This window comes from Ranitomeya variabilis, chromosome 7 (assembly GCF_051348905.1).
Source record: "Ranitomeya variabilis isolate aRanVar5 chromosome 7, aRanVar5.hap1, whole genome shotgun sequence".
Classification (NCBI taxonomy): Eukaryota; Metazoa; Chordata; class Amphibia; order Anura; family Dendrobatidae; genus Ranitomeya; species Ranitomeya variabilis.
In genome coordinates this window covers 221,496,693-221,523,076 of record NC_135238.1, presented here as the reverse complement: position 1 = coordinate 221,523,076, position 26,384 = coordinate 221,496,693, and the positions used below count along the sequence as shown (strand labels likewise).

The 26,384-nt window shown below is 47.4% G+C and overlaps 2 protein-coding genes across 5 annotated transcripts in view; one reads left to right on the top strand and one right to left on the bottom strand.

Moving 5' to 3' along the window:
• Window positions 1-102: 102 nt before the first annotated feature.
• Window positions 103-24,938, bottom strand: ORC4 (origin recognition complex subunit 4). Of its 3 annotated transcripts, XM_077273004.1 has the most exons (16): window positions 24,826-24,934; window positions 24,696-24,758; window positions 23,260-23,336; window positions 21,271-21,361; window positions 19,726-19,801; window positions 19,508-19,593; window positions 11,243-11,291; window positions 10,010-10,161; window positions 9,198-9,371; window positions 4,730-4,816; window positions 4,098-4,206; window positions 3,861-3,956; window positions 2,565-2,632; window positions 1,866-2,015; window positions 1,587-1,731; window positions 103-669 (listed from the first exon to the last, which is right to left on the bottom strand). In XM_077273004.1, exons 2-15 carry the CDS (start codon window positions 24,750-24,752, stop codon window positions 1,618-1,620), a joined length of 1,386 nt encoding a protein of 461 aa, XP_077129119.1. In that variant the 5' UTR covers window positions 24,753-24,758; window positions 24,826-24,934; the 3' UTR covers window positions 103-669; window positions 1,587-1,617. The 3 variants fall into 3 exon arrangements, 2 of the variants coding, with proteins under 2 accessions (XP_077129119.1, XP_077129120.1); XR_013217816.1 differs by lacking the exons at window positions 103-669; window positions 1,587-1,731 and adding an exon at window positions 2,724-2,855 and having other exon boundaries at window positions 1,784-2,015; window positions 24,696-24,902; XM_077273005.1 differs by lacking the exons at window positions 103-669; window positions 1,587-1,731 and having other exon boundaries at window positions 1,784-2,015; window positions 24,696-24,938.
• A 131-nt stretch (window positions 24,939-25,069) lies between these two features.
• MBD5 (methyl-CpG binding domain protein 5) overlaps window positions 25,070-26,384 on the top strand; it is a 48,887-nt gene continuing 47,572 nt past the window's right edge. For both annotated transcript variants that reach the window (XM_077273001.1, XM_077273002.1), the window contains exon 1: window positions 25,070-25,318. The gene's annotated coding sequence lies outside the window, so the exon portion shown is untranslated. The remainder of the gene's footprint in view (window positions 25,319-26,384) is intronic.

Genomic DNA, 26,384 nt, shown 5'->3' with positions numbered 1-26,384 from the left:
TAGGTTAGTGATTCACAGGAATGAAAAATCGTCATAAAAATAGTAATATTGTTATTGTGAGTTTGTAAAGACAAATGCAGACACTTGTGTTTTAGAACTGCTCAATGTTCATTTTTGTTATTTTTCTGTACAGTAGTTAATTCTCTTCATGCTTTGAATTAGAAAACCGTGTGCAATATTCCCAATAAAAACTAGAAGGATTATGTGATTAACTGTTTTTGGACACACTGTATGTATACAGACGTTCAGAGTGATGTATCCTCAGTACAAAATTTTGTGTGTGTACTTTTAACGTGGCATCAACAAAGGATAACCTATCCTATCTACCAACCCAGCGCCAGTCCTTCGAAGGGGCAGGAGCCATATTGGACATATGCGTCAAATATATGCATGAGCCTTTATACACCCAAAGGAGGCCAGAAAGAGTATCCCTTCCCCATCGTCTGTTTTGTCTATTACGCAATCCCCAACTTGCATTATTCGTAACTAGGGATTGTATGTCTCATCACAACGCTACTCTGTCCTCCTCTTCGCACCGTCACACGCTGCATCTCCATCCTCTTCACTATAGGCCAGGAGTTGTGGCCATGTCCAGCACTCAGAGGTCACTGCATGATGTAAGGTTTTGGCATCCGAGGCAAGCTTCTGACGAATAGTGACCTCCAGGACCTGCGAAATGACAGCAGAAAGACGTGGAACAGCAAGGGGGCCGGAGAGGTGAGTACTGGTTGGAGGAAAAAAAAAAAAAAAAAACACTGAATACTCACCTCTCCGACTGGCCCGCTACTCGCCATCCAGTACTCTTCTTTCCATCGTGCACATCTCCGGCCTCTTCACTTTCTCTCTAGGCCAGGTTGCAGCGCACGTCTTAAGATCATGACTGTACAATAAGCAGTCACATCCGACAAAAAGAGAAAAAAGTATGTCAGCTCGCCTGCAGTGGTTCTTAGGATGGAGCACGGATATGCATTCTGACCAGACATATGGCTAGAAGAGGGGAAAAAGTGGGTATTCCAGGTCCAGTTTAAAAAAATCAATTTATTCATAAAAAAAATTGTTTTAAATGTCAATATCATCAAGCGACAAGATCCATCAAAATGCAGTACATAACACAGGAGAGAAGGATCATTATATGGAAGACATCAAGCAACGAATTTCAAAAGCAACTTGGGCGTTCTTTGTCAAAGAACATCCAAATTGTGCTTGATGTCTTCCATTTGATGGACCTTCTCTCCTGTCTTACGACCCTCATTTCGATGGATCTTGTCGCTAGATGATACTGACATTTAAAGAAACATTTTTTTATATGAATAAATGATTTTTGTTTTTTTTTTAACCAGAGCTGGAATACACTCTTCTTCCCTCTGCTTGTCACATCTGTAGCCTGGACATGGTCCTGGCCCATAACAAAAAGGCCAGAGATGCTGTGCGCTACGGCGTTAAGAAGAGGACCGTACTGCGGGCAGCTGGAGAGGTCACCGATGAAGTATTAGCAGATTTATGTTTGCCAGGCTTGATCCAAGTTACGAACAAATTAGAGTTATGAAAATGCATACAGAACCCGGGGACGGCCTGCAACAGTATACCTTCTTATGTGGTAAGGAACAACGTGGGGGATTATGGAACGGAGATCGGTCGCAGACGTTGTTGGGATTTCTTTCTGGTGTATATGTAAAATAGACGCTGAAATCTGAACACGTAAAGTAAGGTTGACTCTCGTCTTCCACAGCGCTAAAAAGTAGACAAGGAGAGACTTTATAAAAAAAAATCTAAGACGCAGACACACAGCCGTTCATATACCATTTTATGCATATAAAAAAAACTTAAGACATTTAACTCAAAGAGGACATTGCCCACTGCCTTACGTCTGTGGGACAATTGGGGTATTTCTGAAGGGCTTCTGATATTTGGCTGTTATCTAGAAGTAACTTCATCAGTCTGTATTCCTTCTGCGTGCGGACGGACAGACCTTCCATTGGTTTAATCAGCTCCAACTGATAGAGATGCTCAAAAGCCTGAAAATATAGAGATTAATAAAGTGGCGCTGTCCTGTAAGTGATGTGTGCCCCCACACCAGAGCTCATAGATCTACATTGCTGCTACCCAGCGCTGAGGATAAATGGCCTCAGATGTGGCGGCTGCTAAATACAAGTATATGACAGTCCAGTGGGTGATGGTAAATGGCTGGCACAATTTCAGAGGTAATTGTGTGGTGGGCACCATCCTATGGACATTTCAGGTCAATGTTAGGTTTTTACAAGTTGATGTGATCAGAGCCATCCTGATGCTCCATTCCCTTTCAATAATCACAAGCAAGAACGCATAAATAAGAATTCAGGAGCCGTCTTAGCAACACTAGGTTACTGCAGCCAGGGGTACAAAGCGATCGGAGCGGGGGGGCTCAGATCTAGAATATTATATAACTATATTGTAAAGGAGTGAGACAGTTCGCACTGTGTCCAGCAGAGGGCATTGTGTTCAGTACGAGCAGATACTAAAATCTGCCAGTAATGAAATAGGAAAATTATTTCTAAGAGTTATTACTATGAATTAATAGTTCTCACCTTCAGGACGACAGGGGTTTCAAAATTGTAGACAGAATGAGATTTTCTTTGAACAAACTTCTGAAATTCTGGGAAAAAAAACAAGATGTATTGACAAGAATAGGAGGTAACCTTTACAATCCCTTATTCAATGACTCAAATGTGCCCAGAAGAACATACAAGATTCTCCGCTCCCAGTGTTGTGACCTTCATTATATCATGTGAGCGCCGAATCCAATCAACGGCCGCAGATTAGGTTACAAACAACGTCACGAGATCGTCCTGCATTATGGGTGGGCTCCGGAGTAACTGCTGCAATCAGAGCAGATACAACCTCTTAGATGCCATTGTCAATAACGACAGCAGCATTTAAGAGGTTGGAAACTAGAAGAGAGGACGGATTTCCCTTTTTTCATGTAGAAAACTCTAAAAAGTTTAAATCAAGTTCCTATTTTTTTTTTTTTTTAAAAAGAAAAACAAATAGCAAAAAATGAAACATTTTTGTTAAAAAATTATAGATGGGGTGGAATTTATTTCCCCAAACTTCATTTTTAAGTACATTATATGGCAAAATCAATGGTATCAATGAAAACTACAACTCGTTCCACAAAAAAAGCAAACCCCGTACACATCCTATGTTAGACGGAATCAAAATCTATGGCTCTTACAAGTGGAGAAAAAAATAATAATAAAATTGTCCACATCGAGGGGTTAAAAGTTGTGTACTGAACAAATTTTAGTTCCAGAATTTTTTTTTACATTTCTTTTTAACCCCTGCGGGTTGTTCACCCACATTTTTTAACAAAACATGCTGCAGGTTTTTGTTTTTAGAGGGGTGGGGGTGCCATGCTCCAAGTGGATTCAGAAGAAATAGGAATTTTAAAGTTCTTCTTCTTGTTGGATTGACTTCTTGTTGTGGCTCAAAAAAAAACCAAAAAAACACCTTGGTTTAAAAAAAAAAAAAAGAAAAAAGAAAAAATGGTGTGTGTGAACGGAGCATGATCGCACAGTGATGCATTCGACCTTGAAATGGGCACTGAAAAGGTTATTTGCCAGGAACGGAAAGTACAATCCTGCCAGCAGTGCCCCCTAAAGTGGCGCTGTGAATTATGGCGGTCTGCCTGGGGTGATCGTGATGGCGCAGCGGCACTTTGGAAGCAACACAACATCAAGGTGCCTCAGTTACCTAAAGACGTGATGTAACAAGATGTAAAGACATAGGAAAGGGCTAAAAGCAAAAAAGCAGACAAAAACAAAACATCTGGTGAATTAGTAGAACGTACTGTCATAAGACTGGAGGTAAATCACAGATCTTACCATTGTGAACCATCTGGAAATTGAAGGGCTCCCCACTATAAATATCTTGCAGGTGTTTCATGGCGATCACCAGACACATTTCCAGAACAGAGAGGCCTGAGGACAGAGGACGTCGGCGTAATTTCCAAAATGAGTACATTTCTACATAGAAGTAATCCTGCAGTTCCTGGCCGCACCAGCAGAGGGCGTCAGTGACCTCTCTCAGTACTGGGGTTTATCGGACCTGATGGGACTCACCATGCAGGATGTTGGCTTTGGAGTCCATGCTGCGGAGTCTGTAAGCTTCCACAAAGTCGGCAGCGTTCAGGTGAGGATGAGACACATTAACTCGACACAGGGTCAAAAGCTGTAAGACAGATCACAGACGGTGAGCGTACGTACAAGACGCAAGTCACTTATAACAGCTGCCTGCAGAGATCTGCATGCCGACCCGCTGGGCAAAAGTCATCGATTTGTCACATTTTTAGTCTTCACCATTTCTCTGCATCAGAACGTTTGGAAAAGTGTCAAAAAAAATCTGATAAATGAGTCAATTCTGGCTTACGGAGGCCATTGTGTTTTCCGCGGCACAGTGCCAGGTGGACCCCCACTGACTTATTAGAGGGTCCTTGCTGATCTGATGAGCGAACGTACTCGGATAAGGTGTTATCTGAGCATGCTCGGGTGCTGGCTGAGTGACTTCAGGGTGCTCAAAAAATATGTTCAAGTCTCCACAGCTGCATGTCTCTCAGCTGTTCGACAGACAAAACATATGCAAGGATTGCCTGCTTGTTAACATGAAGGCGCGAGGACTCAAACATATTTTTCAACAATGCCAAAGTTGCACCCGATCATGCTCGGATACCGCGACAAAATCAAAAGGTACTGACCAGTAGCATCTGCAGGGATCGGATATCCTTAGACGCGTTAAACTGCTTCAGAAGAACATCTTCCACCGTCTTGTTTTCCAGCAGGGTCTGAGGAACAGCAGATAGGGTCAGAAAACAACATTTTTGTAAGAGATATAATTATATATATATATATACACACACATACATACATACATACATACATACATACATATATATATATATATATATATATATATATATATATATATATATATATATATATATATATATATATATACACACATACATATATACACACACACACACTGTATAATAATAAGAAAGCCACACACACAATACGCTCTTCTTTTGCTGATGCTCTGGCATTGCTCCCGGTGTTTGTCTACAGGCAGCAGCCTCAGCAGTGAAAGATATTAGAACTGTGGCTGAATGATGGGAGCAGTGATACCAGTAGAACAGCGAGTGACTGGGAGAAACCAGAAGGACCGCTGAAGCTTCCACGATAGATACACTGGGGTAAAAAGAGGCAAGTTTTAGTTTAGAAAATTATATACATACGGTATATGTGTGTGTTTTGGTATTTTAGCTGCCTCTTTTTAAAAGGGACCAAAAGTAGCTGGACAGTTATCTTGAAATCTCTTTAATGGGCTTTTTTATCATTAATCCATCATCAGTTAAGCAGGTAAAAGGTCTGGAGCAGATTCCAGGTGTGGAATTTGCACTTGAAAGCTGTTGCTGTGAACCCACAACATGCAGTCAAGGGAGCTCGCAATGGAAGTGGAACAGACCATTATTAGGCTGAAGAAATCCATCAGAGAGCAGAAATGTGAGGAGTGGCCAAATTAACAGTTTGGTACAATGCAAAAAATGAGAGCACTGCTGAGCTTGGAAACTCAAAAAAAAGCTTGGATGCCCAAGGAAGAAAACAGTGGTGATTGGACGACACTTCACAGCACAGATGGACAATGACCCAAAACATCCTGCGAAAGAAGCAGAATATTCTGCAATAGCCAAGTCCAAATGGGGCTGCCGTAAATCCATCCCAGGACGCTGCCCGACTCTGCAACATCCGGATACTGCGCTGTGCGGTAACATCAGTAATGTGACCACTCAGCATGGCAGCTAAAACACAAGGGCTGTATACAAATATACATAGAATTTTTTTATTTTGTTAACATTTTTTTTTTTTTTCACTTTTTCGGAAGTTGGATAACTAGTTTAAGCTAAAAACAAACTTTTACCAAGTCACAGGAGATGTGATTAAAAAATAAGAAACGTTCCATACCCACCACATATACAAGGACAGACACACACCGGTTCTGTGCAGCATGCAGAGACAAGTCACAATGTTTTACTGGGGAGGTCACGTTATCATTGGTTTACTGAGAAAATTGCATAATGTTCCTATATACTTAGTTTCAGTTCATTGCGGTTTTCATGATCTCTGCTTGCTGTAACTTTTATAATCTATCCCCACGGACAGCAATTGTTGGGTGTCATTACAGGATGCAGGTGTAGGGCTCGTAACAGTACAGTTATCAGAGCTATGTGACCATCACGTGAGCAGGACTGAATGACAGCAAGCAGAGATAATGACAATGGATACAGGATAATGGTATGTAATCATAATGTAAACCGTGTAGACGTTCAGGCACAGGAGCTATCAGTTTTTGTGCAGCTGATGATTTAGCTCACGGACTATTGTCTAGACTGGATGCAATTGTGACGGGTATCGGGATAGATGCGGGGTTTTACATTTTATGTATACAGCAAGCAGTGATGTTGAAATTGCAAAACATTTAAAACACATATATACAGAACTTTTCATTAGATAATAATAGTTACGGAGTCAGTTGTCAGCTCTCCTGTCAGTTTTAGTAAATACCCATGAAATAAAAATTCTGCATTATTTCCTCCATCATGCTTCTTGGAAATTGGGCAGTCTGACTACCGATGTATTAATTGGGGCGTCGCACATAACGTCTGTCATTCACGTGGTCTTGTGCCATGCATGTAAACATCAACGTTGAGGCAAGCAAAGGGCTGCAGCCATCAAGTGGACGATGGACTAAGTAATTGCAGCAGGACCTGCGACAGATTATGTAGGACCTGCGACAGATTATGTAGGACCTGCGACAGATTACGTAGGACCTGCGACAGATTACGTAGGACCTGCGACAGATTACGTAGGACCTGCGACAGATTACGTAGGACCTGCGACAGATTACACAGGACCTGCGACAGATTACACAGGACCTGCGACAGATTACACAGGTCCCAGGGGAAGGTTTTGTCTAATAAATGGCTAGATTGATGCCGTTATGACCCATAATAAGTTGCCACGTTGAAGCAGTTGTCCAGGACTTCGGTCATCCATGTCAGGTCAGTGGGGGTTTGGAGCTTTTGTACCCCCACAAATCATCTCCTGATAGCTGGTGAACACGAGACCTATATACAGTTCACAGGAGCCAGACAGCACAGGTGCCATATATTGTGTAGTGGACGTACTCGGGTACTGGTGCTCGTCTCACACTCACTTCAATGGAAACGGCAGCTACACAATGTACAGAGTTGTGCTATTAAAATTCTGTCGGACCCTAACTGATGTAATATTGATGATTTATCCTAAGGATAGGTCATCAATATCAAAGTCCCGGACAATGTTTAAAAAAAAAAAAAAAGTACACTTTTTTTTACTGGATGGCTGGTGACTGATGGCAGCAGCAAGTTCTCATGTTTCTATATTTGTTTTTTTTTTTTAACGAGATTGCATTATTGAGATGGTATTGTGCCAAATCATCTCACTTTACGACCGTTCTAGAAAAGTTAAAGGTGGAGAAGTCTAAGGCTATATTCACACCTTGCACTTTTGCTGCATTTTTTTCTGCAGGCAAAACCTGCTCTCTTGGCAGTAAAGAAGCTGGTTACAAAAAAACAGGTTTTGCTGCGTTTTTACCGTCTCTTGTGCATGCTGTTAAAGTTTAGTGCCCCCCAAAAAATCATGATGCAACTTCCTTAGGTTTTTGCACCAAAAACACAGCAAAAACTGATACCTGCATTTTTGCACTTACTCATTGCTTTCTATGTTTACATGTTGCGATTTTGCTGCATTTTTTCAATGCAAATTTTAAGCTGCGTTTTACAGTATCAGCAAAAGCTATGTGTCTTCAGAAATCGCATGCGCACATATTGTTTTTTTTCCAAACTGATTTGGAAAACTGCTGCGTTTTTGAAAACTGCAGCATATCACTTCTTTCAGCGTTTTTTCACCCATAGAAAGTAATGGATAAGTGCAAAAACGCAGTAAAAAACACCGGTATCAGGTTTTGCTGCAGAAAACCTTAAGGAAGTTGCATCCTGATTTTTGGGGGCGCTAAACTTTATCAGCATGCACAAGAGATAACAAAACACAGCAAAACCTGCTTTTTGTAAACACCTTCTTTACTGCAAAGAGAGCAGGTTTTAGCTGCCCTGCGAAAAAAAGCAATATATGAACGTAGCCTATGGGTGAAAAATGGTGAAAAAAGTGACATGCTGCAGCAGTTTTCCAATTCAGTCAGGAAAAAAAAACAATGTGTGTGCATGAATCCTAGAATGTTTGAGTTGGAAGGGACCTCCAGGGTCATCGTGTCCAACTCCTGCTCTATGCAAGATTCACTAAACCATCTCAGACAGATGTCTGTCCAGCCTCTGAAGACTTCCATTGAAGGAGAACTCACCACCTCCCGTAGCAGCCTGTTCCACTCATTGATCACCCTCACTGTCAAAAAGTTTTTTCTAATATCTAATCTGTATCTTCTCCCTTTCAGATTCATTCCATTGCTTCTCATGTTTCCAGGTGCAAATGAGAATAATGATGATCCCTCTTCACTGTGACAGCCCTTCAGATATTTGTAGACTGCTATTAAGTCTCCTCTTGGCCTTCTTTTTTGCAAGCTAAACATTCCCAGATCCTTTAACCGTTCCTTGCAGAACATAGTTTGCAGTCCGCTCACCATCCTCGTAGCGCTTCTCTGAACTTGCTCCAGTTTTTCCATATCTTTTTTAAAATGTGGTGCCCAGAACTGGACACAGTATTCCAGATGAGGCCTGACCAAGGAGGATAATTACTTCACGTGCTCTAGACTCTATGCTTCTCTTAATACATCCTAGAACTGTGTTCGCCTTTTTTGCTGCTGCATCACACTGTTGACTCATGTGCAGTCTGTGATCTATTAGCAGTAAGTCTTTTTCACACATACTGTTGCTTAGTTCGATTCCTCCCATTCTGTAGATGTAATTTTTGTTTTTCTTGCCCAGATGTAGAATCGTGCATTTCTCCCTGTTAGATACCATTCTATTATTCAACCATTGTTCAAGCTTATCTAGATCCTTCTAAATTTCTTAAATCTCATAGCTTCTGCTAGTACTGCAACGTGCAGCTTAAAGTTTGCATTAAAAAATGCAGCAAAAACACAAAGTGTGAACACAGCCTTAGTCTTCTTACTTGAAGATTTGAATTCCATTGCTCTGCAAATTGCGTTTCTGGAAATCCGGGAGCCAGAGAGAGAAGATCTTCAAAAACTTCCTGGTAGTCTGAGAAACTGAAGGAGTTCAGTAGATGAATCTGTCTGTGGGAGAAGCGAGATTTCACCCTCTTCTCCAGAAGCTCCAGGACATCCTGCAAGAGATCAGCACAGTCCATTATTACATCCATGGGCCATACACATCAGATGGCTGTCGGCGGATCATTCAACTGACCGCTATCTCAGCCAACACGGTCATACATAGGAGCGATCATTCAGCCGAGCGCTCCCGTAGTTCCCTATGAGCAAGCCGCTGACGGAGATGTGATCTGGCGGCTTATCACTGGGAGAACCATGCGAACAGCAGTCCGAAATCGGACCTGTCTGATTGACAACCCTCCTAGCCACCAGTTGGCGCTGAATATCTTCTTTTGGAAAAATCCACCTTTTGCTGAGGCTCTCGGGAGCGGCTTCCACTTAAAGGGCTGGTGACCGATTCATGCTGCATTTTGGGACTACTGCTATTTATGGCTGGACTGTACAAGTCAAGTGCTTTTTTTTACCCTTGGTGCCCCCACTATTTGCTCATAAATTGTAAGCTCTTGCGAGCAGGGGCCTCACTCTTCTTGTGAATTGTTGAATGATGTGTTACTCTGTAAGGTCTGATCATCATGTGATTAGTAAACTAATATGTTGGCGCTATAGAAGTAAAATGATTATTGGGAGATAGCCGGGCAGGTATTTTGTAGTTATGCCGTAAGATCCCAACAGAAAGCATGATGTGCACACTCACCAATCGACACGTGAGCCCAATGACCGCCAGAGGCGCCTGAGCTGATTGCGCTATGTCAAAGAGGTTATACAGCAGCGTCTGGTTCTTATGATGGGCAAACAGGTCAAACTCATCCAATATGAATAACAACGGGCAGCTGCTTGTGCGGTCACCTGGAAACATAACAGGATAGGATCAAATACAGCCACAAAGCTCTTCACAAGGAGAATTGTTTTCCCTTAAGGTACCGTCACATTTAGCGACACTGCAGCGATCTAGACAACGATGCCGATCGCTGCAGCGTCGTTGTGTGGTCGCTGGAGAGCTGTCACACAGACCGCTCTCCAGCGACCAACGATGCCGAAGTCCCCGGGTAACCAGGGTAAACATCGGGTTACTACGCGCAGGGACGCGCCTTAGTAACCCGATGTTTACCCTGGTTACCAGTGTAAATGTAAAAAAACCCAAACACTACATACTTACATTCCGGTGTCTGTCGGGTCCCCCGGCGTTCTGCTTCCCTGCACTGTAAGCGCCGGCCGTAAAGCAGAGCGGTGACGTCACCGCTGTTCTCTGCTTTAGGGCCGGCCGGCGCTGACACAGTGCAGGGAAGCAGAATGCCGGGGGACCCGACAGACACCGGAATGTAAGAATGTAGTGTTTGGTTTTTTTTACATTTACACTGGTAACCAGGGTAAATATCGGGTTACTAAGCGCGGCCCTGCGCTTAGTAACCCGATGTTTACCCTAGTTACCAGTGAAGACATCGCTGAACCCGCGTCACACAAGCCGACTCAGCGATGTCAGCGGGTGAGCCAGCGACGAAATAAGGTGCTGGCCTTCTAGCACCGACCAACGATGTCACAGCAGGATCCTGATCGCTGCTGCGTGTCAAACACAACGATATCGCTATCCAGGACGCTGCAACGTCACGGATCGCTATCGTTATCGTTGTTAAGTTGTTCAGTGTGAAGGTACCTTTAGACCTCCGTCAGACCTCTCGCCCAGCCAAATCAGACCTCCTGCTTTGCACTGATGAGGAGCAAACACCCAGAGACATGAGTCTGCAAATAGAGTATCTGGTTTGGTTTCTTATCCCAAGTCATCTTCCTATTTGAAGATATTTGCAAATCCATTTTTTGAGACATTATATTGACACAGCCCTGACGGTGAAAATAGGTTAAAAAAAAGAAAGAAAAACAGCATATAATTGTTGTAGGTATTCAGCAGATGTTACATATAACGCTCATTTACCTGTTTTTAATGCTTCAAGCAGAAAAGAAAGATTTTCTGAAATGCTGCCCTGCCGGGAATAAAGCACATAAAAAAGAGTTATGCAACAGCGATAATCTACAGAGAAGAAACAGAACAAGTTCCAGTGTGAGCCCACGGCAGCGCCGAGCACCACGGGCCTGCCGGGAATGACTTGTCACATACACAAAACTGTGAGTGTGAATAGTGACAACATGTAATTAACGTATACATAGCCCGGGCATAGCGCTATAATTACGCAGTACAATCACAGGTCTTCAGTGTAATGCAGGACAGAACAGGTCGGATGGACATAAAAAAAAAAAAAAAAAAAAAAAGTCCCTTATGGTGCTCGTCATATGCCAATTTGCAACTTTTGGAATATTTTTACTGCCACTCACAGAACTTTTCTAAAAAGTGAGTGGAGCTTAGCAGAAAGGGGATGGTCCACATGCAGCCCAACAAAGTTTACTATAGTTTATGCAGGAAAAGTGGCACAACTTAATGTGCAAACAAACACTAACTGTAGGCTGACGCACATACAGCAAGAAGAATGCACATCTCACACCAGCATGCATTTTATTAAAATGAGTGTGAAGTAAGCCAGTCCTAATAAACCCGCACCAGTGACGCTCTTTGTGAAAGCGATATGGTCAAGAGAAGAGGATCCTAAACATCCTAAAAAAATATCTAAAAATATTATTTCTATATTGGACACTCTGTAACATAGTAATGCCGAAATGTCGAACATTTGTGTTGCTTGGTCGTTAGCTTTAATCCTGCGCTGTTGTACTTGCACTCTGCAGGTCTAAGGCTGCATTCAGATATTGAACGCTAAATACTGCCCATAATGACTGCAGTTTAAGTTACTCTAGTGCCCTGTCTTTATTCTTTCCTGCAAGCATTGATAATCTGTAATAAATCATGTCATAACCTTCTGTAAGGCGTTGTCTGGTCAGGAGATGAGAATAGGAGCGGTCCTGCAGTATGTAGCAGCTGCACAGTGCAACTCTGTTCCATGTGTTTTCTTCAGGCTGAAGCTAAGAACAGCTGCTTGGTCGTTGTGTCAAAAGTCGGACCCCCACCGATCTGGTATTGATGATCTAACGTTAATACCTAGTAACTTGACAATCCCTTTAAACCCCTATAATCATTAGATTATAGTCAATGAACTTACCAATTTTGGGCAGGACCACCCAACCACACGATGTGTATGGGATCCTACCGACTCTCCCTCATCAGACAATAACAACAGTAACCAATCCTTTTCTCCAGGCAGATCCACTCATCTGACAGCGGCTTGCCAGTGGATTAAAGGGAACCTGTCACCCCCAAAATCGAAGATGAGCTAAGCCCACCTGCACCAGGGGCTTATCTACAGCATTCTGTAATGCTGTAGATAAGCCCCTGATGTATCCTGAAAGATGAGAAAAAGGAGATTTTTGTGTACTCACCGTAAAATCTTTTTCTCCGAGTCATCATTGGGGGACACAGGACGAATGGGTGTTATGCTGCTGCCACCAGGAGGACACTAAGTTAAACACACACAAAAGATTAACTCCTCCCATGCAGTATACACCCACAGGCTGGACAATCCAGAGCCAGTTCGGTAACAAAGCAGTAGGAGTAAGCCAGTTAACAAACAGAAAACATGTCATAGTCAAAACACAGACTGAAAAGAACAATTGAGCCAACTAGGCTAACAGGGAGGGTGCTGTGTCCCCCAATGATGACTCGGAGAAAAAGATTTTACGGTGAGTACACAAAAATCTCCTTTTCTCCTACGTATCATTGGGGGACACAGGACGAATGGGACGTCCCAAAGCAGTCCCTGGGTGGGTCACCAGAAGTTATAAATGCTGTGCGAGCCTACAAACTACAGATGAGACACAGCCGCTTGTAGGATTCGCCTACCGACGGAAGCGTCTGCCGAGGCCTGAAAGTGCACATGGTAGTGTTTCGTGAACGTATGTAGACTGGACCATGTAGCAGCCTTGCAGACTTGTGCTGCCGATGCCTGGTGCCGGATGGCCCAGGACGCGCCGACTGACCGGGTAGAATGAGCCTTGATCCCCGGAGGTGCAGCGTGACCCTTGACACGGTAGGACTCTTGGATGGCGGAACGAATCCACTTGGCAATGGAGGCCTTGGAAGCGGGTAGTCCCTTCCGTGGCCCCTCCGGAAGAACAAACAAGGCGTCTGATCTACGGAGAGACGCAGTCCTGGAGACGTAACGTCTGAGACCCCTCACTAAGTCCAGAGTGTGGAGCGCCCTTTCCGTGCGGTGGGAAGGAGCAGGGCACAGTGAGGGAAGAACAATCTCCTCATTAAGATGGAAGGAGGAAACGACCTTCGGAAGAAAAGTCGGACATGTCCGCAGAACCACCTTGTCCTGGTGGAACACGAGAAAAGGAGGTCGACACGACAGAGCTGCCAGCTCAGAGACACGTCTAATAGACGTGACAGCCACGAGGAAGGCAATCTTCCAAGACAAGAACAGCAAAGACACTTCATGCAAGGGCTCAAAGGGGGGCTCTTGAAGAGCACAGAGAACTAGGTTCAGGTCCCATGGTTCCAAGGGCATCTTGTAAGGCGGAACCATATGAGAAACACCCTGGATGAAGGTCCTGACCTGCAATCTGTTTGCAATCTTTCTCTGAAAAAGAACCGAGAGAGCAGAAATTTGGCCCTTAAGAGAGCTGAGAGCAAGACCCAAGTCTACGCCTGATTGGAGGAATTCCAAAATGTGAGGGATAGAAAAACGGAGGGGAAAACGTCCCTGCTTCCTGCACCAGGCGAAGTATGCCTTCCAGGCGCGGTGGTAGATGCGCATAGAAGAAGGCTTGCGTGCGCGGAGCATGGTAGATATCACCGTCTGGGGCAACCCCTTCTGCCTCAGTACCCAGGACTCAATGGCCACGCCGTTAAACACAGGGCCTCTGAGTTCGGGTGGTAAATGGGCCCTTGAGACAGGAGGTCTGCGCGACTCGGCAGCCTCCAAGGTACGTCTGAGACCAGTTGAACCATCTCGGCATACCATGTCCTGCGCGGCCAGTCTGGAGCGATGAGAATTACTGGGATCCGTTCTGCCTTGATCTTCCTGATCACCTTTGTCAGAAGAGGAATTGGGGGAAAGATGTATGGGAGTCTGAAACCCTGCCATGAGAGGACGAGAGCGTCGGCTCCGAAGGCTGAGGGGTCGTGAGACCTGGCCATGAAGACGGGAACCTGGCAATTGAGTCGAGATGCCATTAGGTCCACGTCCGGGGTCCCCCATCGAGCGCATATCTGGTGAAAGATTGCGGGATGGAGGGACCACTCTCCGGGATCGAGGCTGTGGCGACTGAGAAAGTCCGCTTCCCAGTTTTCCACGCCTGGGATGAAAACTGCTGAGAGTATGGAATGATGTGTCTCGGCCCAGCGGAGAATTAGCGTCACCTCTACCATGGCCGCCTTGCTGCGAGTGCCCCCTTGGCGGTTGATGTAGGCTACCGCAGTGGCGTTGTCGGACTGGACTCTGACCGCACGGCCGGAGAGAAAAGGCTGAAAATGATGGAGAGCCAGTCTGATTGCCCGAATCTCCAGGATATTGATGGGCAGCTGGGACTCCTGCGGAGACCAGCGACCCTGGGTCGAGTGGCGCTGGAACACTGCACCCCAGCCGAAGAGACTGGCGTCCGTTGTGACAACCAGCCAGTGCACCGGAAGGAAAGACTTCCCCTGAGTCAGGGAGGACCTCTTGGTCCACCACCTGAGGGACTGTCTGATTGGGCGAGAGAGAAGGAGACGGCGGTCGAGTGAGGCGGGATTCCTGTCCCATACTGCCAGAATGGCGTGTTGTAAGGGCCGGAGGTGAAAAACCGCAAAGGGCACTGCCTCCATTGCCGCCACCATCCTGCCGAGTACCCTCATGGAGAAGCGTAGGGAGTGAGAGCGAGGTTGAGAAAGCTTCCGGACTTCTCTCTGTAGAGTGGCTACTTTTTCCGGAGGCAAAAGTACTAGACCCTGAGAAGAGTCTAGGATCATTCCCAGGTAGGATATGGTTTGGGCCGGGACTGGGGAAGATTTTTTGAAATTGATTTTCCAGCCCAGGCGCAAAAGAGTATTTATTGTGACGTCTACCGCTTCTGAACAAGATCGGAAAGAGGGGGCCTTTATGAGAATGTCGTCCAAGTAGGGCAACACCACTATGCCTCGAGCATGTAGAATGGCCACGGCAGCTGCCATGACCTTGGTGAACACCCGAGGAGCGGTGGCCAGCCCGAAAGGTAGGGCGACAAACTGAAAATGGTGCCCCTGGACCGCGAAGCGGAGGAAGCGCTGATGAGACGGTAGAATGGGAATGTGCAGGTAAGCGTCTTGAACATCTAGAGATGCAAGAAACTCGCCCTCTTCCAGAGAGGCAATTACCGAACGAAGGGACTCCATTCGGAATTGACGTACACGGACGTACTTGTTGAGGAGCTTGAGGTCCAATATTGGACGTACTGAGCCATCCTTCTTTGGTACAATGAAAAGGTTGGAATAGAAACCTTGGTACCTCTCGTTCTGAGGTACCGGGATGATGACCCCGTCTTCCCATAGCGATCTTATGGCCTGAAAATACTGACGGACCCTTGCTCTGGGAGGAGGGGACTGAAAGAAACGAGATGGGGGAAGAGAGACAAACTCTATCTTGTAACCGAAGGATACCAGATCGCGGACCCATCGGTCGGGAACTACCGAGAGCCACGCGTCCCGAAAGAAGAGTAGGCGGCCGCCAACTCTGTCGGTGTCCTTTGGCGTCTGCCAAGAGTCATTGAGGTGGAGACCTGTTGGATCTGGGCCCCCTGGACCCCTGTTGTCTGGGTCTGCCTCTCCAAGAGGGAGAGGGTTTGTAAGATGGCTGGGAGGTTCTATCCTTGCGCTGACCTCTCCCGACGCCGGGTGGCGCGGAAGAAGGATTGGACCAATTGGAGCCGAAACGGAAATATCGGCCTCGGCCCTGTTGGTTGCGAAAGGGGCGAAAGGTCCGTTGCTGGGGAAGGAATTTGCTCTTTCCCCCTGTGGAGTCTGCAATTATTTTATATAGTTTGTCCCCAAAAAGGCGTTCGCCCTGGTATGGAAGGGACGTGAGAGATTTTTTGGATCCTGAGTCCGCTTTCCAGTCCCTGAGCCAAAGGGATCTGCGGATCGTGACAGCATTGGCCGCTGCCTGTGAGGCACAGTTAGCCGCGTCTAAAGATGCGGAAACTACAAAGTCCCCCGCTCTGGCAATCTGAGTGGCCAGGTGTGAAACCTCGGGGGGTAAGTCAGCGTGTAGAGCTGTAGAGGCTAAAGACTCGGCCCAATGGGTCATGGCTTTTGCAACCCATGTGGCGGCAAAAGAAGGGAAGAGAGAAGCCGAGGAAGCTTCAAAAGCCGAGCGAGCCATCTGATCAATTTGTCTATCAGTGGGATGCTTGATGGATGCGCCCTCGGAGGAGGATAGAACCGCCTTGGTGGCTAGCCGTGACACTGGCGGGTCCACGGAGGGAGACTGAGACCACTCCTTAGCAAGGTCCTGAGCAAACGGATACTTCAATTGCATAGCCTTCTGACCTGAGAAGCGTTTATCCGGACGGACTCTGTGAAGATCGACAATGTCTTTGAATTGAGGATGCGTAGGAAAAAATCTATGAGCCTTTGTGGTTCGTCCGAATGACACGGGATGAACCGCCTTGGACGGGGTTTCCTCCTCTAACTGTAGCGTCTGACTTACAGAGTCTATGAGAGAATCTAGGGTCTCTTGGTCGTGACGATACTCTGGGGAACAGGACACGCTGGATGCGTCGTCCAGAAAGGATTCCCTGCTATGAGCTGGGGATGAATGACGGGAGACTTCGCTCTCTGAGCCGGAGGGCTGATCACGGACCGGAGATATTACCCTGGACTTCTTTCTAGATGAGAGAGGGCTTCTGGAAACGGTACGACCTCTAGGCCGAGAGGGGTTCTTAGGCCGCGTTACATCCTCCGTGGAAGTGCCCTGAGTAAGGGACGGGTCACGGAGGGACTGTATCGTCCTTTCCAAAGATGCCACAGAGCGAGCAAGGGAGGACGCCCATGGGGGGGTACTAGGCTCACTACATTCCGGGTCAGAGGCCGGAGTATCCTGTGCCGCAGACATTTCGCAGGCGGAGCACAGCGGGGTAGTGTGACCTCGGGGCAGAGATACCTTGCAGGAGGTGCACACAGCAAAAATAACAGAATGGGTCTTACCAGTCCGTTTTTGCTTAGACTGTGACATCTTTACCATGAAGTGAGCGTACTGGCAGGGGAAGAGACAATCCTATTGAGTGCGTCTCACCAAGTTCTGCGGTGTTTGGCAGGGAGATCCTGAAGTCCTGTGCGCTGTGGTGCTGCAGAGCCGACAACGCACTTCCTGGTCCAAGATGGCCGCCGAGATGTGAGAAGGGCGCTTCTCGGGAACGAGAAGCGCCCAGGGAGAGAGAGAGAGAGGGGGGCGTGTCGTGGGCGGGCGGTGGATTCCCTGCTATGCGCGTCGGAACGCTGCCATTGCCACCGCCGTCCTGCTGTATGAGGGAAGGAAGTTGTAGTCCGGCCCAGGGCCGGTAAACTGTGCCACCGCACTAACAGAGCGCCGGATTGCTCCCCATGCCTTTATAAAAAAGTTGCCCCGCGGCTGCAGCGCCGCATTAGACAGAGGATGAGGGATCCCTGAACGGGCGGTCCCCTATCAGCTGGGCGGCCCCCGCACTTACCTTGTGCGATGGGGCCGATGCTCCATCCACCTTCACCTTAGTAGGGAGAGGGTGGAGAGCTTCTGCCGCCGTGCAACATCCGCTCTGTTCAGTGGTGATGCAGTGGGCGGCTGCACGGACGCCATGACATTCTGTCCGGCTGTGCCCTGGCTCCAGGAGACTTAGGTGGATGATTAGTCCCCGTGGTCGCCTGAAAGGGAGGGAGGGAGATCGGAACGCTTAGGAGCCGTCGCCACACTGGAAGGTGAGCCAGGGCTGGCATCCATCGTCGCGGGAAAGGATACAGGAGGAACGCTCCATGTACTTGCCCGTTGTTGGTGCGGGAGAGATCAGAGCTGAAAATTTGCCTGTCGCTCCCTTCCGTTAAAAACAAAAATTGGTGGGGTCCTGAGGACCCAAGTGCCTCCTGAGACACTAAGTAAGAACTGGCTCTGGATTGTCCAGCCTGTGGGTGTATACTGCAGGGGAGGAGTTAATCTTTTGTGTGTGTTTAACTTACTGTCCTCCTGGTGGCAGCAGCATAACACCCATTCGTCCTGTGTCCCCCAATGATACGTAGGAGAAAAGAGGTTAGATTATACTCACCCAGGGGCGGTCCCGCTGCGGCCTGGTCCGGCGCCTCCCATCTTCTTACGATGACGTCCTCTTCTTGTATTCATGATGCGGCTCTGGCGCAGGCGTACTTTGTCTGCCCAGTTGAGGGCAGAGCAAAGTACTGCAGTGCGCAGGCGCCGGGAAAGGTCGGAGAGGCCTGGGACCTGCACACTACAGTACTTTGCTCTGCCCTCAACAGGGCAGACAAAGTACGCCTGCACCGGAGCGTGAAGACAAGAAGAGGACGTCATCCTATGAAGATGGGAGGCCCCGGACCGGACCGCGACGCCCATCGAATCGGACTGCCCGCCCAGGTGAATATACTCTAACCTCTTTTTCTCATCTTTCAGGATACATCGGGGGCTTATCTACAGCATTACAGAATGCTGTAGATAAGCCCCTGATGCTGGTGGGCTTAGCTCATCTTCGATTTTGGGGGTGACAGGTTCCCTTTAAGCCCCCCACTAACAGTCAAAAGTCAGACGGACCCACCAATATCGATGGGTTTGGTTGACAATCTAATGTGTATGGTGGCCCGCATGATGGTCGGTGGGAGTTAATATCAGATTTCGGACTGTTGATCCAATTGATAAGCCACCACTAGAGATGTCTGCCAGCAGCTTGCTCATAAAGAACGCAGGAGCTCTCAGCAGAGAGCGCTCCTGTATATGGGAGAGTCATGAGACATAGCTGTCAGCCGAACTGTCATCCAACCCTTGTCTAAAATCTGAGGACTACATAGGTACAGCATGGAGCCCATAGATTTCCATAAGTGTTGCCTTTCAGATCCATACAATAATGAACCATAAAATGGTTTATAAGCCTTTAAACACTGGGGAGAGCGTCTGCAAAAAAAAAAAAAAAAAAAAAAAAAAAGCCTCTTTCTGCGTCAGGACCCAAAGCGAGCAGCCACCAGGAGACAGAAGATACTCACAAATACTCTATCTCCAACTACGTTCTCCAGGTTTAACTGTCTGGTAATTTCCTTCAAAGCAATCTTGTCGTTAGTCTGTAAAAGGCCTTAAAAGAAAAAAAGAAAACAAGTTGCAATGAATAAACTCCACTAATTATTACTACTATAGGACATACACATGTATAAGGCCAGTACGGCTGAGCAGAGCGGCATGGAGGTGAGTGGATCCAGTCACTTACCATTCAACTGGACCTGCAGAGCATTTTCCTTTATTTCTTTAACTGCAAATATTTCTTCTAGAGCGTCGTGTAAGAGCTGAAAGGCATCACACAGGTTATGTTAATTCATGAATACATGTAGTTTATATAGCGCCAACATGCTCCGCAGCGCTGTACAGACATGTCATCACTTACTGTCCCCAATGGGGCTCAATCTAAATTTTCAGCATGTCTTCGGGGTATGGGAGGAAAGTGGAGAGAACATACAAACTCAATGTTCTTGGCTACATGTGAACCGTCTGTTCACAGACCTATGATCCTGGAGGTAGATGGAATCTGAGTTTTCCGAATGCACATAAAAAAGGCTTCTTTAATAGGGCACTATTACGTGTAGTGCACCACGCTGGAATAACGGCCTATTAGATATTGGGTAAGACACCAACCAAACGCAGAAAGTCTCCATTCCCAAACACCAAGACATCACCTCTACTGACCCAAAATCACAAGGTAAGTCAAATCCAATTTGTTCAAACTATATAAATAAGACAGATGTTTTGTGATTCTGTTCTATGGAGCTATGAAACAAAGCAAGAACTTTTCATGACTGTGGATCAGAGGCATGTCTGGAGATGGAAGCATGAACACCCTGCCTACTGAGAAAGACAGCAGAGGCTTGGTGATGCCTACAGTGAAGCATGGTGGAGGCTTGGTAATGCCCACAATGAAGCACAGCGGTGGCTTGGTGATGCCTATAGCGAAGCATGGTGGTGACTTGGCAACATTCTGAGACGGCATTGATTTATCTGGCACAGGAAACCTGCAGAGTGTGAAGTGCAAGCGGGATTCAATTATGTATCAAGAAACCCTAGGAACCTCATGCCTACTGTGAGGAAGCTGAAGCCTAGGTGCCATTGGATCTTTAACAGGACAATGATTCCAAACATACCTCAAAGTCCACCAAGGTTTGATTTTTGAAGCAACTACTGGAAGATTCTGGACATGAGGAGTAGGCTGAGATTCCTCAGGAACGCTGACAGAAGCTGGTGTCTGGCAATAAATAATGATCGCAGCAGGTCATAACAACCAGAGGGGCTCTACTAACTATTAAAGACTCCCATCATGAAGGTGTAAATAATTCAGAGACTGCAGGTCTGTAAAAGTGGCATTTTGTGCTGAATTTGGAAAAAACACTTGTGATATTAGTGGTCTTGAGACATTTAATTTGTTTTTATTTCAAACAGCAGAAAGTTTGCAAGTTTTGTTAAAAAACTTAATTGGCAATGGGACTTGAATAATTTTGACTGCAGCTGTATGACATTTATTTCCGTTTTTCATGGGACGTAGACAAGCTTTGTTATGTTGGGTCAGAATGGGGTAGCAGTATTTGTAGGGAGTGCCCACCTGATCTAATAATATAGATGAGAGCGTAGAGGAGAAAAAAAAACAAAAAACATGGCTTAGGTTGGGGTGTATGCAGCAGCCACAAGAATTATATATACACATTATAACATATGAATGCAGACACACGAGTAGCGGCCCCGCAGCGGAGAAGATAAGTAATCTTACCATACTCTTCCCCGATCCCCTGGGACCAATGATCAGCGCAGAGTTACTCTCCCCATGAATCACTGTTCTCTTCAGAAGCTCAACCAAGTGCCTGAAATTATAATAACAAAGGACGAGCGGCTCAGTCTGGAAATAGCAGGGAGTGAAGAGAAGAAGACGAGCTGCGGCAGTCATCAGAGAAGAGGCTTCTGTCTGACTTCTGACAGCCGAGCCGCCGCTTGACTCATGTGGGAGCTCACAACAAAGACACGATGAGGTTGAAGAGTCCTGTGCGGAACATGAGAACGCGTCCTTCACACAAGGAGAAGGATTTTTTTTTTTTCCTTCACATAGTTGAGAGATGACCCAAGAAAAAGAATATTACAGGTGAAACTGCACTCAGGATGATTAGTAAATCTTTCTGCTCTTTACTTTTTTCAAAACAAACTTAATTATCCAAAATCGCTTGCAGCAGTCTGGTGCCAACCACAGACGACTCACAGCCTGAAGTTAGCAGGGGATTTGAAATACCGTACTTTCAAGGCTTTCAGACTGCAGACTTAAAGAAGTTTTCCGGTTTCAGAAACCTTCCTGTCTACAATTTGTTAAAAATAAAAAAATGTGTTTAATCACCTCCCCGGGACCAGCGCTGGGTCTTTGCTGCTGCTCTGGCATCTGTATGGTCTTTAGCTGATGTCATGTCAATACCACAGTTCAGCCAGAGCTGACAGCCCTAGCCGCTGCGCTCAGTTATTGGCTGCAGCGTTGTCGGCCTCACTGCAGCCCTGCAGGTGATTTGACACCTGTCAATGTCGAAAATGCATCCAAAACACTGGTGCAATGCACAAAAATGAAGGTGCATTTGTGGGGCAGACGGTTTTATAAATCAACCTTGTGCACAGCTTCTATATTTGGGGCTCCTTGGGTAATGCATCACCCCTTAACACTGCGATTGGTACTCTTTTAGCCTGAAGTTTTCTTCAAAGCAACCCCATAGGTCTATCATAGTTATCCTGGTGCCCTCTGTTTGCCTCCAGTGGTCTCCTCTGCTGAGACTGAAGTTCTGGTCCTCCTACACACAAGACTGCCGCAGAGGAGCGGGGCGTGCAGTGATGAGACTTATCTATACCTGCGCTGCGGAGGCGTAGTTCAGAATTACCCTGCAGCGGCCATCTTGTATGCAGGACTGGAACGCCGTTCTCAGCGGAAGAGACGGGGTGGGGGAGGGGAATGTTAAACGGAGGACGCCAGTCAGGGTTTCTATACAGGACATATATAGTGACTTTTCAATGTTAGGGTGGAGGTTAAACCATTTTACCCCAATCCGTTTAAACCGAGAACAGGACAAAACACGAATCGCACAAAGAGATCACATTTTAAAATACATGTACGAATCAACGAAACCCTATGAGTCTGTGTGTTGTCTGAGAATGCCACCCGGATCTGGAGTCGCACTGATTTTTATGATGCCCAGAGACTCCAGTACAAAACCCTAACCATGACATACAAAGCCATCCACAACCTGTCTTCTCCATACATCTGTGACCTCGTCTCCCGGTACTTACCTACATGCAACCTCCGATCCTCACAAGATCTCCTTCTCTACTCCCCTCTTATCTCCTCTTCCCACAATCGCATACAAGATTTCTCTCGCGTATCACCCCTACTCTGGAACTCTCTACCACAACACATCAGACTCTCGCCTACCATCGAAACCTTCAAAAAGAGCCTGAAGACCCACCTCTCCCGACAAGCCTACAGCCTGCAGTAACCACCGAACAACCAAACCGCTGCACGACCAGCTCTACCCTCACCTACTGTATCCTCACCCATCCCTTGTAGATTGTGAGCCTTCGCGGGCAGGGTCCTCTCTCCTCCTGTACCAGTTATGACTTGCATTGATTAAGATTATTGTACTTGTTTTTATTATGTATACCCCTCCTCACATGTAAAGCGCCATGGAATAAATGGAGCTAAAATAACAAATAATAATAAAACTGATCAACTTACTTGTGCTGAGCCTCCACTCCACATCTCTTGCCAGGACGGCCTCGCTGCAGAAGCCTCTGCCGTAGATGAGCTTGTACCTAAAGTGTGTAATGGACAAACAGTACAACACAAACCATACAACTAACTTGTACAACACAAATCATCACCAGATTATATAGATTACTAGTGAAAGTTTGAGCCATTTTTCTTTCTTTTTGAATATTCAATTTATTTCATTTTACAGACAAAGACTTATATAAATACTACAACTAAAAAAAAATTGATAGGGACGGCGCAGACGCTCGGGGACGGGACGGCGCAGACGCTCGGGGACGGGACGGCGCAGACGCTCGGGGACGGGACGGCGCAGACGCTCGGGGACGGGACGGCGCAGACGCTCGGGGACGGGACGGCGCAGACGCTCGGGGACGGGACCGCGCAGACGCTCGGGGATGGGATGGCGCAGAAGCTCATGGCTAGAGCAGCAATAGCAAATGGCCTTTTTATTCATTTATTTATTTTTAACTGCAGAAGAACTAGGTGATAAAATAAGCAAAACAATTTGTATTATTAAAAGTGTATTTATTTCTTTACATATTGTTTTATTTTTTTCTCCATATGGGGACAGGAGCCAACTGCTGTATGCTGCACTGCCACAGTACTGCGCTAGTAAATAGTAGAAACAGATAATAATATAGCACAAGGTAACATTAAATTGTCTGGAACGGCCCCAAGCAACCCTTTGGTACCATCCCAACAAGGTGTGGAGGAGGGGCAGATGGGCGCTCCCGGATACCCCAGCGGGCAGCAATCAGGAGGGCATATCGTCAGACAGTCCTTGTAAAAACAATTCCTTTTACAATTTACCGCTTATTAACATTTTTAACCATTCTTAAGATATTAACACTTTTCTTTAGCTTACAGCTCATTGCCTAGGAGACCGACTACTGCTGCTGTCTCTCTTGTAAACACTGCACTGGGGTTAGGAGATAATAGCGCCGCTCCAGCGACCCCGGCCAGATTCAAAGCAGTGTTTACAAGCTCAATAGAAAAGAGCTTGTAAGAGCTGTGCATGTTCTGCTGTCTAAAAGCAGTGGTCGGTCGCCAAGGCAACGAGCTGTAAACAAAAGAAAAGAGTCAATATAGTAGGATCGGATGAAAATTTTAACAAGCAGTATATTGCAGAATGGCTTGTATTTAGCAGCATTTTCCGACAAGACACATTTAATAGGATGGAACTGACCCCTTTAAGGGGCTGCATGTGATGAAAAAGCCCACCATGGCTGCTCCCCTTCAGAAACAGCGCCTCCCCTGTCCATGACACTGCAGGACAGCGCAACTGATGTGAATGGGACTTAGCTGCAGTATCACACACAGCCTGAGGGCCGGGGTGGCGCTGTCCTTGCATGGAAGCAGCCATGCTTTTCTGCACAATGCCCCTTTAAGCGCACATTTACCTGAGAAATGCATTCTCCAATAGGGAGGCTCTTCTCCTTGCTCTTCCTTTTGCTCATGCTTCACTGCAGTGGAGAGAATGAACACAACGGAGAGAATAGTCCTCGTTCTCACGGGACAGCGACCGCTCACCTCCTGACAGGATCTCCCGAGGTCCCGCTGCAGTGCTCAGCATCAACCACGTGATGACAACTTGTTCCGACTCCGCCCCCTACACCCGTCACCCTGGAGATAGAGTCAGGTCGACATCCGGAATACCGTCACTTCCGGGATCTCCTCGGCGCGGTGCACTGTGGGTCCCCGCCTCCTACGCTTTGGCCCGGACATGCGCAGTTGGAAAACTCCCATCTTTCTCCTAAGGAGCCAGGGAAGCAGGAGCTGCCCGGGGAGCCGGAGTGGGGGTGCCGAGGGCTGCCGCGTTCCGTCCGGGGCTGCGGGTGTGAGAGGGACAGCTGCCCTCCGCCTCCCAGCTAGATGCGGGTCGGGCTGACCCGGGGGGGAGGGGGCAGCGCTCTCCGGGCCTGGGCCGCACACTGAGAGGGACAGGAGCCCCCCGGAGCCCACCTCAGGAGCCGCACCACCAGCCTGTGTGCTGAGGAGGCCGGAGACCACACTGCCAGAGCTGGTGAGTGGGGGGCACAACTCTGATGCAGGGGCTGCCCTGGTGAGGGGCTGGGGGCAGGACCAGCAGGTGTCAGGCTGAGGGCACCTGGCGAGCGGTCAGTGATGGCTGCTGCACTCACAGGGGAGGACGTGACGGGCTCTAGGTGGGCAACGGTGGTGGGCAGGTGTCACTGACCGAGGGTGACAGGGCCGAGAGAGGGGGCATCAGGTGTCAGGGCCGAGAGAGGGGGCATCAGGTGTCAGGGCCGAGAGAGGGGGCATCAGGTGTCAGGGCCGAGAGAGGGGGCATCAGGTGTCAGGGCCGAGAGAGGGGGCATCAGGTGTCAGGGCCGAGAGAGGGGGCATCAGGTGTCAGGGCCGAGAGAGGGGGCATCAGGTGTCGGGGCCGTGTGTGGAGAGGGGGCATCAGGTGTCAGGGCCGAGAGAGGGGGCATCAGGTGTCAGGGCCGAGAGAGGGGGCATCAGGTGTCGGGGCCGTGTGTGGAGAGGGGGCATCAGGTGTCAGGGCCGAGAGAGGGGGCATCAGGTGTCAGGGCCGAGAGAGGGGGCATCAGGTGTCAGGGCCGTGTGTGGAGAGGGGGCATCAGGTGTCGGGGCCGAGTGTGGAGAGGGGGCATCAGGTGTCAGGGCCGAGTGTGGAGAGGGGGCATCAGGTGTCAGGGCCGTGTGTGGAGGGGGGACATCAGGTGTCGGGGCCGTGTGTGGAGAGGGGGCATCAGGTGACGGGGACGTGTGTGGAGAGGGGGCATCAGGTGTCGGGGCCGTGTGTGGAGAGGAGGGCATACTGGTGTGTGGCAGATACTGTTGGCTCAGGTCTCGTGGGTACACTCATGGGTGATGTCTATTTGCTTTGGTCCTTTGCAGGTAGTGTTGTTTGCTCTGCAGCCATGCACATATATTGTTAGTGATGTACGGTATGATGGATTCATCTTGCTGTATCTACTGTAAAACAGTGAATACTATCTTAGGTAATGACAAAAGTTTTACACAAGTGTAGAACAAATGTGGCACAGTAAGAAGCTGTAAAAAAATTAGTTGACAAACTGCAAAGTGAATGAACTAAAGAG